At 36.6% G+C, this 11,929-nt stretch overlaps 1 protein-coding gene across 1 annotated transcript; it reads right to left on the bottom strand.

Annotated features, from left to right (window-relative positions):
* Positions 1 to 211: 211 nt before the first annotated feature.
* Positions 212 to 10,049, bottom strand: LOC129576739 (voltage-dependent calcium channel type A subunit alpha-1-like). The gene is made up of 29 exons (XM_055462277.1): positions 9,878 to 10,049; positions 9,041 to 9,487; positions 8,859 to 8,959; positions 8,626 to 8,781; positions 8,160 to 8,463; positions 7,888 to 8,063; positions 7,686 to 7,790; positions 7,431 to 7,625; positions 6,995 to 7,342; positions 6,703 to 6,874; positions 6,233 to 6,580; positions 5,840 to 6,142; positions 5,391 to 5,660; positions 5,119 to 5,318; positions 4,906 to 5,051; positions 4,659 to 4,823; positions 4,488 to 4,598; positions 4,306 to 4,389; positions 3,485 to 3,667; positions 3,316 to 3,407; positions 3,074 to 3,215; positions 2,883 to 3,010; positions 2,610 to 2,812; positions 2,328 to 2,536; positions 1,501 to 1,723; positions 1,284 to 1,430; positions 1,058 to 1,200; positions 788 to 984; positions 212 to 702 (listed from the first exon to the last, which is right to left on the bottom strand). Exons 1-29 carry the CDS (start codon positions 9,889 to 9,891, stop codon positions 543 to 545), a joined length of 5,472 nt encoding a protein of 1,823 aa, XP_055318252.1. The 5' UTR covers positions 9,892 to 10,049; the 3' UTR covers positions 212 to 542.
* Between the last annotated feature and the right edge of the window lie 1,880 nt (positions 10,050 to 11,929).

The following is an 11,929-nucleotide window of genomic DNA, read 5'->3' as shown; positions in this document are numbered from 1 at the left end:
TACGGGCAAACAAATGGCAAAAGGCGTAATCGAGTATAATTGCAAATTTGACATTTGTTATTCTAACGCTATTCTAAAAATGTGATTCATGATAACCTTTTCACATTTCACAACAAACAAACAAAAAAACTCAATTGAGTCAAAACTACGTGTGTCAAAAAAAAACTCTATACACAAAATAAAACATAATATTTGTATATAAAGTTTACAACGGCCAAATATTTTATTGATTTGAATATAATGGTTTGAGACGTTACATATAAATTAACGAATAAACAATTGATAACACTTTCATTTTCTACGCAAGCGACCCGTGTGGCACTTGTTTTGTTTCTGTTGCTTTCAATAATAATTCACAAAAAAGGCAAGAGTGTTAAATTTGATAGAGAATGCCTAAATATTTACAAAGAATACTGATTAAGAATGTGTTGTATATCATATAAAGAAATGTCGAATTAAATGTATGAATTTCATTGTGCGAATTGGTATTGTTGTGGTTATAAGGCTTGTTATTCGGAGTACAGCTCATGAATATCTAATAATTAACACCAGTCTTCTTCGTCTAGATCGTATCTTCGGCCACTGACTATGGTCGATTTTCGCCCAGCAATTGATGTTGATGGAAATGTGCGCCCAGTTCGCCCCATATGGAATGCATCTTCAAAAGACATCGGAGTTGATGGTGTTCCTCCTATGTCCAATCTGAAAGAAATTATGCATATTTTTAGCGTTTTTTTTTCTCTGTCAAATGTGTGCGACTCTTCAAAATGTGATATTCGACACCAACCGTTCTTTTTCCAGTTCACGTTCAAACTCCACTTGTCGTTCGTATAATTCTCGTTCCTTATCACGGAAACGGGAACGATTACCGTCATTATCGAAACTCTCACGACGATTCTGATTGTAAAATGTCGTACTCCATGATTGGGGAAATTCATGAACACTATGCGGTGTAGCTAATGATTGATTTCTTCGGTTGTGGTACTGAAAATCCAAAGAAGAAAACAAAGGAATAGTGACCAAAATTTGAATAAACTCATCGAGTTTCGTTGCTTACATTTCGTGTCGGAGTACGATTCAGTTCGGAAAATTTAGCATCTGTCTCTGGGATTTGTAAAATGGATGGTTTGTTTGGCGTTGCGGGCAAAATGCGTCCACGATTTCGCCGCGCGTGTAACACTTGATAGCTTTGTTGATAGTCTGAGAAAGAAAAGAACGACCGAATATTCATTCACTTTTCAATATTCACATTCTTATGAGTACGAGTTAAAATCAAAGATCACCTCTGAAATGATTTGATTTTGATTGCGAAGGGCTGGGAGATCGTGATCTTTGCTGAAGACTCGTTGTGCCATAGCATCCATTCAGGCCAGCATTTGATTCTCTTGGAGACGGGGAACCCACAGGACTCGATGAAGTTGACCAAGAACCTTTCAAATCATCAGTAAAATATTTCTATGAATTGAAAATTCAAGCATTTTTCTTTTCTTTGGGATTTACCTCTGTATTTCGTGTGCATGTTGTGGCGATAACGATGACGATTATGACGACCTTCTTTCACGAAATCGACAAAATTAGCAACAGTGTCGGAAAGGTCGATATCCTGCGAAAAAATGCTGTGACGATGATGTGGTGTTCGAATATCTTGGTGAGCATCAGGAACACGCAGATGATCTCCTGGAATACTGCGCCGTGGAACATCTCCGGCAACATCAGGCAGTGCCTTCGCATGAAAAAGATCAATCAACATTAGAGTATTAAAAGGCAATTCAGCTAGTTGTTTTAGCTGATAACCTCGAATAAAAACTCAGATATCAAAACATGCAGTGTACAAACAGAGTGCAACATGACCTTTGATCGGTTTGCTATGACTTTACCTTTTCCTTCCTGAAAATGAACAAGAGATTTTGATATTATTTCCTTAAATAAATTTTACATTCGCTCCATCAACATTGTTATCGATTGGTAGCAGATAGGTCCGTTCACTTAAGGAGAATCTAAAAAAAAGTATCTGAACTTACCTGGGTCGACTACGTCGTTTCTTTTCAAGTTTTAAATTATTCGATGCCGCACCCAATAAACATCCGAATAAGCTTTTCTATATGTTTCAAAACATTAGAGCAATTTTGAGCAAAAAAAAATGCGAGTGCAAGTTAATTTGTAATCAACCAAGTGCAAAATGTAGAATACTATGTTTTTTTTTTGTTATTCGACAACTAATTTGATTCGTTCACTAGTCTCTAGAGATCGATCCAAAATGCTATGTTGAAAACTATTCTTGGACAAATTCTAAACTAAAAAGTGAAAAATATAGCAAATTGTCTTACGCCAAAGCGACTTTTCCTTTTCCCAAACCGCGTATTTCTCCATGATTCCAATATCAAAAGTCCACCGTAGATTTTGCCAACGGTTAAATTGTATTTATTGAGCACTTCTTTTCTTGGAACCAGTAATTCCATCATTTTTCGCGCCTGTAATGGCCAAATCATCCGAATGGTCTCGCGAAGCTCTTCATCAGCAGTATCCATTTCTTCGGCTGTTGAATAATAGTATTTTGATTGTTGATCAGTTAAATATAAAGATTAAACTGAAAAATGGCAAAAATTTACCGCCTCTCATTTTAATAGACAAGTTTTCTCGGATTATTGCAAACAGCGTCGTGGTGAAATTGACTTTTTTATCATCATCGATCGGCATATTCATTCGCATCAACTTTTTATAGGCCAGTCGATTCGGGCATTTATTACCAAAGCCCAATGGAGGATCAATGTTTTTCAGCATGTCATACATTTCGGTGTAATGAATCTTTCCTCTGAAATTTAGATGAAGAGTTGAGTGTTGTTTCAAGACTTTAATTGATTTTTAAATGAAATATTGATTACTCAGCCTTTGGATCGTATTCGCTCCAAATTCGGACGAATTCATCCAAATGATGTGCGCCCAAAATGCTCGAGTCGCGTGTTAAATAGTCGAAATTATCCATAATAACAGCCACAAACAGATTTAACATCTTCAAAGAGAAAAAAAAACGAAGATTAAAATCAGAAGGAGGAATCGCATCGGATGAGCTTACCAAAAACGAACACAGAAAAATGAATGAAACGAAATAAGCGAAGGCCAATGGTGAGCCGCAATCATCTTGATCTTTTTTCTTCTCGCAATCACCATGCAAACACGAAAGCATTATACTATTCCACGCTTCTCCGGTGGCACAACTGTACGAATGCAATTGCAATGGAAAGGTCAAAATGAAAATCAGAAAAAGTTCCTCGCTGTGTACGAGGCACGTGTACGAAGCTGTCTCAAAATATTTACCGAAACAACAGCATTAAACCGGCGAAAAATGTTTGAAAATTATTATGCCGATTGATTTCCGTGTCTGCGTCCAATTTTATGTTTCCAAACACCTTAAAAAAGATGCAATTTTTCGTTAGAAAAGAAATTGTTCAAAACCGAAAGAAAAATGAATTGAAACTATTCTTACTTGCATTCCGATGATGGAGTAAATGAAGAACAACATTGCGATAAGTAAACAGACGTAGGGGAGGGCTTTGAATGACTGAACAAATGTCCAAAGCAATATCCGAATCGTGTCTCCTTGACGAAGTAGCTTGATCAATCTAGCGGCTCGAAACAGCCGTAAGAAGCCCAAATTCAATGTGTTTGCCTGTTTTTGGTGGTGGAAAAAAAATATTGAAATATTCAAAGGGGAAAATTGCTATTCAACGCTAAGGAAGGGAGCATTATCAGCGTCAGCAAATATAGCCGTATTTGAGCGCGGGAAAGTAAACATAGCCAAAGGGAAAGTGAAGGTGATCTATGGGAATTTAAAGGCATTCACAAAAGTATCGCAATCAGCGCAAACTTGTTTTAATGTCAAATTTTCTACAAGTTTCTCAAACGAAAAAGGAACAACCGCAGCTAATCTATGAAAGCCTAGTCTTTAACGCAATTTTTCTGCATCTACTTCAACTACAAATCAAATTATTTGCTAAAAAATTAAATTGAAAATTTGTAGTTATTGTTCAGAGCTGATACTTTCCACCCAAACTTTAAAATCATTGCTTGAATGTATTTTATCATATGGAATCTAAAAGTTTGAAGGAATTTAAAGATTAGAAAATGAATTTTTTTTGATTCGTTATTTTAAATTATTGTCAATTTATGTGGAATATTAAAAAAAAAAAAGTATTAAGAACGACATTGAATTACCTTTTGCGTGTTGTTTTCCTATGGAATGAATGGAATATGAGATAAAATTAGTTTTCGCTATGAAAATGAGAAAAGATCTGACAAGAGACGAACCGTTAATCCTGAAACGATAGCATCAATGATACTCCCAACAACGGTGATGAAATCGAAAACATTCCAGGCGTCTCGGAAGTAATTCTGTTGAATTAAAAGTATTTTTTTAAATTTTGAATGAATTCAAAGGAAGATCGGTAATGAGTCAATAATATCAACACATTATCATCAAATCAAAATACCTTGAGACCAAAACCGAATATTTTCAGAGCCGCTTCAATCGTAAAGAGTCCAGTGAAGAGCATATTGACATAGCACAACGCACTTTCATAGCTTTTATTCTGCCCATGATACTAAATCAAATTGAAATGTGTCAACATTTAGAGCAATGATTCTTCGTCCACTTGAATTACCTTCATCATTAAGAGTATAGTATTCAACACAATCAGCAGCATGATGAAATAATCAAATGGCGTCGAAATGACCATTTTCCAAATTTTATACTTGTACTTTTTACGCTTCGGTGGGATATACGTTGCAAATGGTCTGGCGTTAATAGCGAAATCGATACAAGATTTCTGTGGAAAAAAAAATAGAGTCATGAAAAGAGAAATTAGTTAAGGATTAATAATCGTATTTCGTGTGCTATACCGACTATACCTGATTCTTATCGATTCCACCATCTTGTAGCTCTGCTTCGCCCTGCTCTTGAAATGTTATGATTATCAATGCGACGAATATGTTTACAAAGAAAAACGGGAAGACAATGAAGTACACGATGTAGAAAATGGACATTTCGAGGCGATCTACGGAATGAATGGAACATAAGATTGCATTAGTTTTCGGTTATGTTAATGAGAAAAGTGTCGTTACAGTTTGGTATTGGTCCGTGATTTTCTAAGCTAGCAGCCATTGAATTTTGTAGAACGCTTGGCCATCCTTCGGTAGTCTGAACAGCAAATAGTGTAAGCATGGCCGCAGCTACATTGTTATAGTTGAAAGATTGTATTTTCCACTGACGAGTTTCTACTTTGGGAAATTGTTCGCCGGGATCAAACTCAAAATATTTTCCCCTGTTCATTGATTCAACAATGGCAAACGATTAAAAGTCCATTTCCACAAAAAATATACTGGATGCTACTCACCGGCAATCTTCTCTATTGTGTTTGCTTGGATCGGTACAGTAAAAGAATTTACCGTTAAACAACTGAACGCCGATAACGGCAAAAATGAATTGAAACAGTAGATAAACAATCAAAATGTTTACGACATTTTTCAACGATCCAACAACACAGTCAAAGACGGCTTTTAATTTTGGGATTCGTTTAATAGTTTTGAGCGGTCTCAAAACACGTAGAACTCTCAACGACTTAATTGTAGCTAAATTTTGTCCTATGCTTCCACCACCGTCCGTGCTTTGGAAAGGCAAATCATTGTCATTACATGCAAAAATGAATATTAGTTTTGTTGACATGCATAAAATTGAGGCAAGTGAAAAGAAAAGAAGTGAATTGAAATGAAAAAAAAAAATGAAATGGGATTAGAATTGGATTGGATTGGATTGAAATAAATTGTGTGCAGTATTGACACCTACAAGTACTTGAAGCCAAAACTAAATATGGCACAAATAACAACGACCGCATCCATAATGTTCCAGAATTCACGCAAATAGCTGCCTGGATGGAATAACACGCCCAAATCGATAATCTTCAGAAACATTTCCACCGCGAAGACAGCGGTGAACGCATGATCGAATTTATCAAGAATTTGGTTTGTTTTTGAATGCTCGTCCACTGGATCTTCGGCGGCTAACGCCATGGACGATAATCCAATGATTAACATTATGAAAAAGTCAAAATACTTTAAATTGACTATCCAATGCGCTGCACATCGAATTCTGTGTTGGGAAAAAATTCGAAAAAAAAAACATAAATTCTATTCTAATGTGAAGCTAAATGTGCAAAATGGGGATTGTGCATTTGTTTACGGGTTTGTTGGTGAAAAAATGAACATTGATGAATAAGGAAGCATAGGTTTTGGTCCCGCTTCGTCTAGGTCAATTTGTACTTTTGGTCTGTCTTTGGTTTTCTTTGAACCTTTCGATATTGTTGTTGTCGTTGTCGTTGTCATTGCATTCTCATTAACTCTAACATTGTCACCGTGCAATGCTTCCATCTCCTTTTCCAATTCCTGCAGCTGTTTCTCTCGGTCTTCTTCTTCTTGCTCTTCTTCGGCAGCTGTCAACTCTTGTGCATTTGCCAAATTGTCCACAGCAATGGCCAAGAATACATTCAACAACGTGTAATTACCGAAGAGTGTCAAGATGATAAAGTACCTGTGAGAATTTAAAATGCTTGTGATGTTAAGGTGTGCGCAGAAGGACACATTAATGGACACAACAAACAAAAACGACACATAGCCCATGTGGCAAAAAAAAATCATGTAAACAATGCTTACGATGAATATAACATTCCAGTCTTCGATTCAATGCCACCTTGCGATTCGATGCCATCGTACATGATCTCATTCCAATCTTCGCCCGTCAAAATTTGAAACACCGTCAACAACGAAATACCGAATGTATCGAAATTGGCTGGCGGTGTACCTTCGTCAAAGTTAAATTGTCCACCTAATCGATGTAATCGTGTTTAACAACAACAAAAATTAAAGGTATGTCTCTATTTCACAAGTGTAACTAGACATAATTATGACCTATTTTTACAAGTACGAAATGATACAATTATCTTACCAAATAGTTGCATGCCGAGCATAGCAAATATCATAATGAACAGAAACAGAAGGAAGAGCAACGAAAGAATCGATCGCATCGAATTAAGCAGTGAAATCACCAAATTTCTTAACGATGACCAATAGGCGGTTATTTTGAATATACGCAACAAACGCAATGCACGCAACACAGACAAACCGAACGAATCGCTTTTGAAATGCGTCCATACGATTTCAAACAGCGAGGCAAATATGACGATACAATCAAACCGATTAAACGCCGACTGAAAGTACTTATGTGGTCCGATCGCATAGATTTTAAGGCACATCTCCGAGATGAACAGCCCAAGGAAAACGTATTCCGTGTAAACTGTTGTGAAAGAATTTCAAAATCAAATTGGTTGAAAAATTCAAAGAAAATGAGCTTGGCTCACGGACGAATAAGATTGAAAACTTACATAGGAAATCTGTTAAAAATTGCGGCTGGCCATAGTGCTCGGATGCAACTGTTGCTGTGTTTAGAAAAACGAGCACTATGACAAACCAGTAGAACCATTGTGATTTGACCATGTGCCGTATACGGAATCGAAGTCGTTTTTCAGCTAACCAAAAGCTGCCATCGCGCTGTGTCTTACTTTTTGTATAGCCTGAAACTAAAACAAGAACAATGACAAAAATCGTGATTTTCATTTCAAATACATTTCAGTATTTACGATCATCGTCGCAGTACTCATAATTGCTCTCGTCTTCAGTGTCGGTAGATTTTGATTTGCCGGCAAGTTTTAATTTTCGTTTTTTGGCTGCTAGTCGCCGCCGCACTGAACAAAATTGAACCAAACAAACTCATATTTATTAAATCATTCACAGTTCACACCGTGGATGATAATTCATTTTCATTGAATTCAATAAACAAACCGTCCATAATGTGCATCTTTTCCTCGTCGGTCGTTCGATCTTCGGCTAAAATCGCTTCCTCCGCTCTGCAAATCCAATCCACATAGCCATCCAACTCTTTTTGAACCTGTTGACGCCGACGAAGTTTCAGAAATTCTTGTCTATTTTCGACTTTCTCACGCTCCTTTGCAAATTCACTACGGCAACGGTTTTGAAATCGTATTTAAATAATGATAGTCGATTCGATGCAGCACAATATTAACGGAATATTATCACAGAAGCTATAATCTTACCCGCTCAAAACACCGAGGATTAGATTCAGCATAAAGAACGAGCCGAGCACAATCAACGGAATAAAATACAGCCAATTATATTGTGGGCCGAGTGCATCGTTCAAAAAGTACATCAAAGGCGTCCATCCCTCCATTGTTATGCACTGAAAGACAGTGAGCATTGCATAGCCGATGTTATCGAAGCTGGTAATGCCACTGTTTGGTCCTATCCATCCGTCTGAACAGACGCCTTCTGAACACGGATTGGCTCCTGTTTTGTTTGGATTACAGGGTACTTCCTTGCCGCCTTCTTCGACAATTGACGCTATTCAAGATTATACACACATTCATTTAATTTAAAATCTATTCATTTTCGGTTGAGTCACACGAGGTTGACGACACGATCTCGATGCGGTCGACAACAACAGCAACGACAACCGCATACAACTTGCGTTAGCATAATAATAATCATTTCAGTGTCACTTACTCGGATTTTCAGGGTCATAGCATGTGTTATGCATTGCACCAGAGTAAAATTCCAAACCAATTATGGCAAAAATGACGATTGCAAATAGCACCAACAATCCGATTTGAAGTAGTGGAGCCATTGCTTTTAATATTGAAAATAGAACCACTTGCAAACCTACGACATGAGCATACACATTGAAAAATTCATTCATCATCGTCGTCGTCGAAATGGAAATTCATTCAAAAACATACTTGGAATGCCCGACACTAGTTTTAATGGACGTAACACTCGAATCGCTCGAAGTGTTCGCAAATTGAGTTTTGCACCCAGGCTCGGAAACAGAGCGATTATTCTAATCAAGAAAAGTACTCAATTAATCACTTTTTAATCCGTTTACACCAACAACAACAACATTTAATATCATTTCGCTTACGCTGTGACAATCACAAAAAAGTCCATAATATTCCATGCGTTTCTAAGGTAGGAGTTTTCATGTAAAATTAAACCTAATGCAATTATTTTGCACGATGCTTCAACACAAAAAATGCCCAGAAAAAATGGTTCGGTTGCTTCTAAATTTTGTGCAAGCGTCGTTCGATCGCCATCAGGTAGATGCTGTTCCAATGCCATCACTAAACAATTAGCAATGATTGTCACAAGGATTGTGTATTCAAATGGTGGCCACTCGATGATGAAACGCATGAGCCGCCGCAGCGGATGATCTTCGGTGAATAGAAACAATGATGTTGGTCCAGATGGCATGGCCACCGTAATCGTTGGTTGCACCACTTCAACTTTGACATTTTGACGTGAGGTAGATGTCGTTTGCGTTGATACTTTTGCACTTGGACCTGACGCTTGAGCCTCCTGCGCTGCTAGCCTATTCGAAATTAGAGAAGTGGTGCGGGTGGCAATCGGAAATCAAATTTTACAGTCAATTATCTTTAAAAGCTATCCAACTCAATTACTGTTCATTCCATATTAAAATCCCGTTGTATTAATGAAAAACAAAACTAGTTCATTTTATTGGAAAAATGTCAACAAATTACGATGATAAAACTAGCCTAACGCAAAAAAAAAAAACAAAAATCACAACAAATTCCAGTTTTTGAAGCCAACTTTTCAATTTAGGTCACCAAATAAGTCGTTGCCTTTTTAGAAGAGCAAATTTCTCTCATTTTTTCACATGAGGAAAATCGTTAAAATGTTTCAATTCACCCAAAAAAAAGTTCCCATGATTCAAGAATGCTTCATTTGATTAAGAAATTACCTAAAATATTCCATTGCTAACAAAATCAGCGTCAAGCAAAAATCCTGTTGTTAAAGATTGTCAGCGATTTTCTTTTTGATTTTCATATATATGAATGTTACACGCGTTTTCCCACAAACAATTCATCCATGGATTTTTTTGTGAAACCCACTGATGAAACTAATAATGAATCACTAGAAATAATTCTAACCACTGGACAAGATAAAAAGAAGAAAAACTGGAAAATTATTTGTTTGATTTACAATTTATCACACACACACACACATACACCGAATTGTGTTCACCAAAAGGAAAATGAAAAACCATCACAAACCGTAATAAAATTTAATGATATCACGAATGTTTCGAAAAGACGAGGCGCGTTGCTATCGAACTTAAAAATCATGCTTCATCTTTGGTGAACCGATAATGTGTACTGAGGCTGGCTAGCATGCCTGTCGTCGATCTCAACGGCTGATTATACGAATCATTGAGTAAAAAAAAAGTGGAATGGAATTGAAAGCGAAAAGATAGTGGATATCAAAGGCTGTACGCATGATTTTTCTTGTTGTATTTGTGTGTTTGCGAAATAGTGTCCGCTTGCAGGCCGTTGCGTTCACGAATAATTTTTCAAAATGAATGAAATTTTCGAATGATATCCATCGTATGTTGACGATATTGGTCGCGCCGTGTCGGCGATATTATAGTACTAACTACACACGCATACCGAAAACATTTTATGACGTCACCGTTTCGCTAATACATACACGAATTACACAAATTATACGTATTACTTCGAGTTGGCGCAAGCATCGAATTCAAGAGAGATAGAGTGTGATAGAGAGACGAAATGACTGTGACCGCAATTGAGATGAAAGATGACTTTGGTGGATTGTTTGTTGGATTTATTGTGCCAAACACAATTTCTGTGATGCTAATACACACACTGCTCCTATCCATCGAAGCGACCGTCTCTTGGTTAATGTTCGTGGCAGCGTCGTTGACGCGCGCGTGAGATGCACATATATACACATCATACAATTTTTGTTCCACCATATCAAAAAAAAAGAAGAACAAAAAATAGACGAATAAAGAATAAGGGAGTGAGTGAATAGACTTTGTGTCTCCAATTTGATTCATCATTTGTTTCAATACAATTACAGTGAAGCACAACTGAAGACGGCAACGGCATACTGTGTGTACGGAATCGAAGCTGGATAATGTGCTTTGCTTAGGATTTTAGTGTTTCTACTGTAGTCGGAGTCGTTGCAAATAAACTGAACGAAGAGAGACAGACGGAGAGTATCGAATGTTATGTTCAAAGGCTATTTTGGTGTGTTTTGATGCCTTTTTTGTTGATTCGGCCCAGCGATTCAAATGTCATACAAAACGAGATTTTAAAGGATAATAATTATGATAAGTTAGCATTGAATAACGGTAAATCGATCCTGTATCACATTCCTTTCACAATACCCATTCTATTTTTTTTTTCTTTTGTGTGAGAAAAACCACATAGAAAGCCTCCCTAACACAATTATAAGTCTATGTGTTTGCATAGAGTTTGTCGCTGTTTTTCCCTCCAGCCAGAGATTTGTTTCTCGAGCGATAAGCAAAAAATAGGTCAATGTGTTATTAGAGCCAAACACTCTATCCATGGATTGAACATTTGATTAATATAAAGCGTTGCTGAAAGCGATAAATTCCTTCACAAAAGTTGTAATCAATAAAACTCACCTTTTCATTATCAGCACATAAATCTCCACAACGAAAGGAAAAATACCAACAAAAGAAAGTGAAAATGAAACAAATGGATTTAATTTTTCAATAGATATTTTTTTTTCTTTAATATTGATTTCATTGTGTTTTTCTTTTAATCATTTCTTGTTGATAATTTCAATCCATAGTTGTTTTTTATTTGATAAATAATCGTTTAATATTACTGATTAATGTCGAGCTCGGTTTTTTGTTATAATTTTTTTGTATTTTTTTTTGTTGAGATTTGAATTTGCGGAGCAATTTGCAATAGAATGCTCCAGTGTTTTGTTCTTGGTTTCAGTAGGATTTTCAAGTCAA

This window comes from Sitodiplosis mosellana, unplaced genomic scaffold (assembly GCF_009176505.1).
Source record: "Sitodiplosis mosellana isolate CC-2019 unplaced genomic scaffold, AAFC_SMos_1.0 Smas_scaffold_1, whole genome shotgun sequence".
Classification (NCBI taxonomy): Eukaryota; Metazoa; Arthropoda; class Insecta; order Diptera; family Cecidomyiidae; genus Sitodiplosis; species Sitodiplosis mosellana.
Note: the sequence above shows the minus strand (reverse complement) of the source record. Positions and strands in the feature narration are given on the sequence as shown.

Excerpts from the sequence above, each read along its gene's own strand:
- LOC129576739 (XM_055462277.1), bottom strand. Across the intron at positions 5,052-5,118 it reads TCACGGACCAATACCAAACT|ATCGCCTCGAAATGTCCATT; the intron begins GTAACGACACTT and ends TTCATTCCGTAG. Across the intron at positions 985-1,057 it reads ATCGTACTCCGACACGAAAT|TACCACAACCGAAGAAATCA; the intron begins GTAAGCAACGAA and ends TTGGATTTTCAG.